At 43.4% G+C, this 7579-nt stretch overlaps 1 protein-coding gene across 1 annotated transcript in view; it reads left to right on the plus strand.

Annotated features, from left to right (window-relative positions):
* Positions 1–2657: 2657 nt before the first annotated feature.
* Positions 2658–7579, plus strand: part of RAB38 (RAB38, member RAS oncogene family) — a 26201-nt gene continuing 21279 nt past the window's right edge. The window contains exon 1 of the mRNA XM_027640543.1: positions 2658–2714. Within this exon, the coding sequence (XP_027496344.1) occupies positions 2658–2714 (57 nt within the window). The remainder of the gene's footprint in view (positions 2715–7579) is intronic.

Raw genomic sequence — 7579 nt, forward strand, 5'->3', positions numbered from 1 at the left:
GAAACTTCTCCAAATGGAAAATGAATGGATCATCAGGGTGTGGAAAACCCAGGAAAGATAGCAGGAGATGAGCTATAAGAAGGGCAGGTGCTGCTGAGACCTGGGTTTACAGCATATTAAGTTCCCATCACATCTGCATGAAGTACATCAGGACATTCAGAACAGGTAACACAGGGTAACCTAAAGCAAGGGACATCCTAAAAAACCAGACAATTCAAAGGAAAAAGAATAAAAATCATTAAATGGTTTGGGTTGGAAGAGACCTTAAATATTCAACTCCTTCCCCTCCCTTCATAAGCATATATGCCACCCACTAGACCAGGTTACTCAGGGCTCCATCCAGCATGGCCTTGTGCAATTCCAGTGATGGGGCATTCACAACTTCTCTGAGCAACCTGGGCCACTGCCTCACTACCCTCACAGTAAAGAATTTCTTCCTAATATCTAATCTAAGTCACTCTTAATTTGAAACTGTTCCCCCTTGTCCTGTCGCTATCTACCCATCTAAAAAGTCACTGTCCCTCTTAATAAGCCTTGCTTAAGTACTGCAAGGCCACAATAAGGTCTCCCCAAAGCTTTCTCTTCTCCAGGCTGAACGACCCCCTCACTCTCAGAATGTCTTCATAAGAGAGGTGCTCCCCCTAATCATCTTTGAGCCCCCTCTGGGCTTGCTTACAGGTCCAAATCTTTCTTGTGTTGAGGACTCCAGAGCGCAACACAGTGCTCCAGATGGGCTCCCATGACAGCAGAGCAGAGGCGGAGAATCCCCTCGCTCGACCTGCTGACCACACTGGTTTTGATGTAGCCCAGAATATGGTTGGCTTTCTGGGCTGTGAGCACACATTACCAGGTTATATCTAGCTTTTCATACACGAGTCCTTCTCCACAGAGCTGCTTTCAATGAGTTATTCTCCCAGTCTGTACTCAAGTCTCTGATCGCCCTGACACAGGTGCAGCACCTTGCCTTTTGATTTGTTGAACTTCATGAGGTCCTTGTGGACCCACTACTAAAGTTTGACCAGGTCCCTCTGGATGGCATCCCTTCCTTCTGTTGTGTCAACTGCACCACTCCGCTTCGTGTCATCTGCAAACTTGCTGAGAGTGCACTTGATCCCACTGTCTTTGTCATTGATGAAGATCCTGAAGAGCACTGGGCCCAAGACAGAGCCTTGAGGGACACCACTCATCATTGGCCTCCACCTGGACATAGAGGCATTGATCAAAAAATAAATAAAAAAAAAAATAAAAGGACAGATCACCTACCTATGATAATAAGAGGTGATGGTAAGAAGAAAAGGACAAATCCTTTTCAACAGCTTCCATGTAAAAAGACTAAATACTTTAATAAACAAAACCTAATGCTTCATGGAAGTGGAACAGAATGGAGAGGCAAGATCACGACCGTTTTCAGATATGAAGCAGTACAAGACTCATCCAAAACCAGCAACTGAGGGCTAACCTAGGGATGAGGAGGTAATGGAGGCTCGATAGCTGCAAGAAAACGTGGGTATAGGTAAGCAGGATATTTTAACATAAAGCATGGCACTTTTAAGAAGGTGGGTGTTAGTGTTGCTATATGGTTTAAAATAGAATTACTTTCCCCTCCTATAGGTGTTTCATTGAGTTTTGCTGTGCTGGTGCTAGAGAGAAGCAATGTTAATTACTACAAAATCGCTGGCTTAAGAGTTCAACTACAGGTCTCCAAGTACAGTTCCCTTCCTCAGTTTTAATTTGTGTGGTGTTTTGAACCCACGAACAATCACATATGGCAAAGCTCTTGTTTACCCTCTGATTTGTTTACACCCTTCTATGCAATTCCACTTTTACAAAGAATAAAAATACTGGCTCTGCCAGGACAGGTGATGGCCCTCTTATTTAGGTTATGGATCAGGTAAAAAAATCATAGCTGGGGGACTGGTTTTCAGTTGAAAGGGCAGATGGTTCCCAGTTGAAAGGGCAGCTGTCTCACTGCTGAAATGTCTTCCAGAATAGGTTAGGGATTTTTTTGCTTGTTTGAAAAGGGTGCTAAAACCAAAACAAAAGTGACCAAAAAATGTGAAACAAGCTAAACAGTCCAGGATTTTTTTTCTTGTTCTGTAATGTGTTTATAAAAAAGCTAGAAAAAGGGAAGATTTGATTGAGAAGTTTCAACTGCTTGGTAACATGCCCCGGCATTCCTTTTATATATATAGATGGAATATATTGTGTGTATGTATATATACACAAGCAGAAAGGACTTTTTTCTCTCTTTTCTTACAGCTGAGAACACTGACAAACATCACAATCTGGAAACCTTTCACCTGATAGACTAAGATTCACTAGTGTTACTTATCCCTCTTATCTCTATTTTATATTTTTCTTGCCTGTTGAGATAAGGCTTCCAGGACCAGGCCTGGCCACCATCCAGGGTCGCAGCAGCATTCAGCATGCAGGAGCCTTTCTTGTTGAGCCCTGAAGCACTACTCTGATAGCAGGCTGAATAACAAGCAATAAAATGTGGAAGGAACCCAAGCTCAGCACTGTCTTTATTAAGCACTTTTATTGTGTCTTAGTTCCTTTTCAAAATCTTGTCTCTGGGCATCAGGAAGAAAAGGGGCCTCTTCACTGCTTTTTTGGGGACAAGTGGTTTCCCAAAGTAGTTGTTCCTTCACTGGACTATGAGTGAGGATGGTGGGCAAGGGGAGAACTCTGGAAGGAGAAGCAGCAAAAGGAGAGCCTGGAAGATGAGGGGAAAGTGATCAAAAGGGCAAAACACAGCAGGTACAGCCACCCTCAGAGGATAGCAAGAATAGGTCTTTTCTTGGTATCACAAGGAGTCTACATGAAGGTTGCTGAGAGCAGTGAAAGCTCAGAAAGTTACTCTAAGAGAAAAGGAATGTGAGCCTGTGCTGCAAGAAGATGGTGGGCTCCTCATCCATTATGATCAAAATGACTTAGACGGACCTGTTCCTTAAACTGATTCTATTCCTGAATGTCTTTGTTTTCACTGGTATTAGAAATACTCTTACATGTTAAGAACATCCCCACACATCTGGAAGAAGCTTCAGGTCTTTGTAGGGGACTTCAGTCATCCTGATTATCTGCTTCAGGGACAGCACATCAGGGGACAAGCAACTTGGGAGGTTTCTGGAGTGCATTGATGACAACTTCCTGGCACACATAAATCAGAAGCTGATGAGGGAAGATGCTGTGCTGGAACACATACTTACAAACATGGAAGTACTATTGATGCATGTGAAAACTGGGGACAGCTTTGGCTGACAACCATGACAGGTGGAGTTCAGAATCCTGAGAAGAGGGAAAAAGGCAAAAATCAGGGTTGCAAGCCTTGATTTCAGAAGAGCAGTGTCAGCCTGTTCAGGGATCTGCTTGCAAAAATCCTCTGGGAGGCCCTACACAGAAGAGGGGTCAAGAAGAGTTGATTGATTTTTAAGAATCACTCCCTCCAAGCTCAAGAATGTTTCATCTCAACACATAGGAAATTGAGCAAAGGAAGCAGGAGGCCTGCATGGATGAACAAGATGCTCCTGATGAAACTCAAACATAAAAAAGGAACGTAAAAAGATGGAAGCAGGGACAGATGACTGGGGATGGATATAAACTCACTGTCTTAGCCTGCAGAGATGCTGCCATAAATACCAAAGGAGCTGGCTGATGTCATTGTGAGACCACTCTGGATTATTTGTGGGAGGTCATGGTGAGCAGGAGAGTTTCCTGAGGACTGAAGAAAGCAAATATTACTGTTATCTTCAAGAAGGGAAAGAAGGAGAGTCCAGGAACTACAGTCTGGTAAGCATTACCTGGATCCCAAGATGATGTGCAAGGCTTTTGACACTTTCTCCCATAACTTAATACACAAGCTGATGAAGTATGGGTTAAATGAATCAGGAATGAGGTGGGTTGAAAACTATCTTAACTACCAGGCTCAGAGGATTGGGATTAGCTGTACAAAGCCTAGCTAGAGTCCAGTGACTAGAGTGGTTCCCCTGGGATCAATACTGGAGACAACACTGTACAATATCTTCATTAATAACCTAAACAAGGGGACAGGCTGCACCCTCAGCAAGTTTGTAGATGATACAAAGTGACTGCTACACCAGATGTGTGGACTGCCATTCAGAGGGACTTTGACCGGTTAGAGAACTGTGCAGAGATGACTCTCACAAAGTTCTGCAAGGGAAATAGTCAAATCTTGTAGCTGGAGAGGAATAACCTTAAGCATCAGTGCACATTGGGGGCCAGCCAGCTGAAAAGACCTTTGCAGAAAAGGGCCTGGGGGTCATGATGAAAGCTGAACCTGAGCTTTATAGCAAAGAAGGCAGACATTCTCCTGATCTGTGTTAGGCAGAGCATCCCCAAGAGGTTGAGGGAGGTGATCTTTTGTCTCTGATTAGCACTGATGAGATATGACTTGAGCGCTGTGTTCAATGCTGGACTTCCTGGTACAAGAGATGTGGAGAACTGAGTCAAGCAAAGGAATACAAAGATAAATAAGGGCTTGGAACATCAAAGAAAGGCCATGAGAGCTGGAACAGTTCAGCTGGGTGGGGAGCATGTTGGACGCTGTTATCTCCAGAAATAGTTTCCCACCTCAGTGGTTTTGTGATATTTTAAGTTACAATGAATACAACTAACAAATTATACTGCTGATGAACTTTTATCAGGTAAAGGTAGCATCTTGTGTTGGTTTGTTCCATGGTTTAAATTTGCAGTTTCAAGGGAAATTATTTAAGCCAATGCATGTTAATTTAGGATTTATTCTTACAAATGTTCCTGTACAAGAAGTTGGTTGTTCTGGGTGAGCACCAGATTCTTGATAGTCTTCAAGAATCAGACTTAAATCTATATGAATTGGACAAAAGTTTCACTTTTGAATCATGATGTGATTCAGCCCTGCTCTTAAAGGAAATTTTCCATGTGGAGGAGAGGGTAGACTAGTCTCTAAGCTCCTGCTATGAGGGTTTCATATGGACCCTTATGAGAGGGGCATAATACTGATTATCAGTAACATTCTGTCTTAACCTAGACATACCTACTGTAACTATTTGATTTTCATAATACAAATAATTTTCAGTACCTGAAGACACTTAAAACTGCTTCCCTGTCAGTATGATCCAGGCTTTTCTTGGTAGCTCCATAGTAGCATTCCTGCAATGAGTGTGCAGCCTCAGTGAGTGAATCTGAGATACAACTATGTTCCTTTGGAACTGGCACATTTCAGACTAAATCTGTATGATGCTTTCACTGCTGTCTGGCCTCAGGGATAAGCCATTTTACTGTTTCCAGAGTATTACTGACCCGCTGTTATTAGATTTTACCCTTGGCAGACGTTCTGATCCTTCCCCTTATTGCTTTTCAAGTTGCAGTGTGTTCATGTATTCCCAGGTGACTGCTCAAATACACTTGGTGTAAAATGCAGTGCAACCCATCTAAGATTTTTCTGCAGGCTCCAAAGGATAAACCTTAGCCTGCATTTTATAAAGCTCTATGGATCTATATAAAAAAAATCATCCTTGAGAGAGGGAATTACATAAAATTATTATTAATTTTTAAGTCTGATGGAATAGAATCATGTGTTTGCATCTGAGCACTGCCTGTGCTCATGCAGGTCTGATAGGTATGGAAGGTATGTTGGAATGTGCAGTAAATAGCCAAGCTGGGTCCCTTTATCAGACTAAGAGTTTGTAATTGTGAGAGAGCCACGAACTCTCACTGTTTTAATACAACAATTCATGCACACATGGGCTGTTAACATTTGGAATCTCTTTTCCTGTGTTATCCCTTTCTCTCTGTCCTGAGCCCTATCTTTTCTTGAGGACTGGCCTTGTGAGATCTCTAACCATAGAAACAGATCCATTACCATAAGGGCAAAATTACACCCTCAGCCAGTAACCCATGCCTTTTTAAGACTATTGACACATTCTTAAACGATGAGATGCCATCCCAGGGACCTAGACAGGCTTGAGAAGTGGGAATCTCATGCAGTTTAACAAGACCAAGTGCTGCACCTGTGTTGGGGCAGCCCTCAGTATCAATACAAGCTGGGCCGTGAACTGATCTGAGAGCAGTCCTGCCAGGAAGGACCTGGGGTTCTGGTGCATGAAAGGCTGGACATGAGCTTTCAATGTGTGCTTGCAGCCCAGAAAGCCAACTGCATCCTGGGCTGCATCAAAAGCAGCGTGGCCAGCAGGTCAAGGGAAGTGATTCTGTCCCTGTACTCTGCTCTGGTGAGACTCCATCTGCATCCACCTCTGGTATCTGCAACATAGGAAGGTGTTAGGATCCAATTATGAAGAGATGCCTCTGCCTGAATTAAGGTTCAAACGAGACTACATGCCAAAGTCAATAATCTGGATTTTATTTAACAGTAAATGTAAGGTAGAGAGATAGAAAGAAATAAGAAGAAAGAGAGAGGTGGGTATGAAAGACAGTGAGAGAGACACAGATTAAGTAAGAAGATAAAGATATCACCACCACGTGGATTCCGGTGCCATCCCCTTGGCCCTCTTCTTGTCTTCTCAGTGGTGTGGGTCCCAGAGTGTTCTTCTGGAGGTACCAGTTTTATACCTGGGCCAAGTCCCAGGTATCCACAGGGTGTATATGCCAAAACTTGGGCTGGCATGAATATAAACAGTTATTTTCTTTCCCACGGCCTGTAGAGTGAAGTTTTATCCATTGTGCTAATTCCAAACCTTCACCTCCATTGAGGCCTGGAATTAACAGCTCCCTGTCTCACAGTTTGGCACAGTGGGAACTTTTTGTCCAGATAGGTTACCCAGATCTGCCTTACGAGGCCTGGTATCTTCCTGGTTTTACCATCTGCACTTAAGTTCCCATGTAGTGACTTATCTTTTGGGAACTTCCTTCTTTGACGGTGTTTAACACCATAACACCATTATGTCCTGACAGAATGGTCTGTTGGACCGGTATCAGAGGAGGGCCACCAAGCTGATCAGAGAGATGTAGTACCTCTCCTATGAGGAAAGATTGAGAGAATTGGGATTGTTCAGCCCAGAAAAGAGAAGGACACAATTGTGGCCTTCCAGTACCTGAAGGGAACTCACAGGAAAGATGGGGCAAGACTATTAGCAAGAACACATACTGACAGGACAAGGGAGAACAGATTCAAACTGAAAGAGAGCAGTTTTAGATTAGATATTAGGAAATATTCTTTACTGTGGGGGTGGTGAGGCACTGGAACAGGTCGCCCAGGGAAACTGTGGATGCCCCATCCCTGGAACTGTTCAAGGCCAGGTTTGATGGGGCTCTAAGCAACCCGGTCTAGTGGAAGGTGTCCCTGCCCAGGGCAGGTGGGTTGGAACTAGATGATCTTCAAGGTACCTTCCCAACCCAAACAATTCTATGATTCTGTGATTTGGGCTGTAAGTGTAAGGTTTTAGAGGTTTTCAACAAGTGTAGTTCCTGAGACAAAGTGGACACTGCCATGGGCTATTCCTGCCATCCAGACTTTGTTTTATGGGACAGTAGCAGCATAATTCCCAAGAGATAACACTTGAGCATCACATTAAATCCATATTATTATGTTATTGATAGAGTGAATTCAGCCAGGGTGTAGACT

The sequence above is a fragment of the Corapipo altera genome, unplaced genomic scaffold (genome assembly GCF_003945725.1).
Source record: "Corapipo altera isolate COAL_440 unplaced genomic scaffold, ASM394572v1 0, whole genome shotgun sequence".
Taxonomy (NCBI): Eukaryota; Metazoa; Chordata; class Aves; order Passeriformes; family Pipridae; genus Corapipo; species Corapipo altera.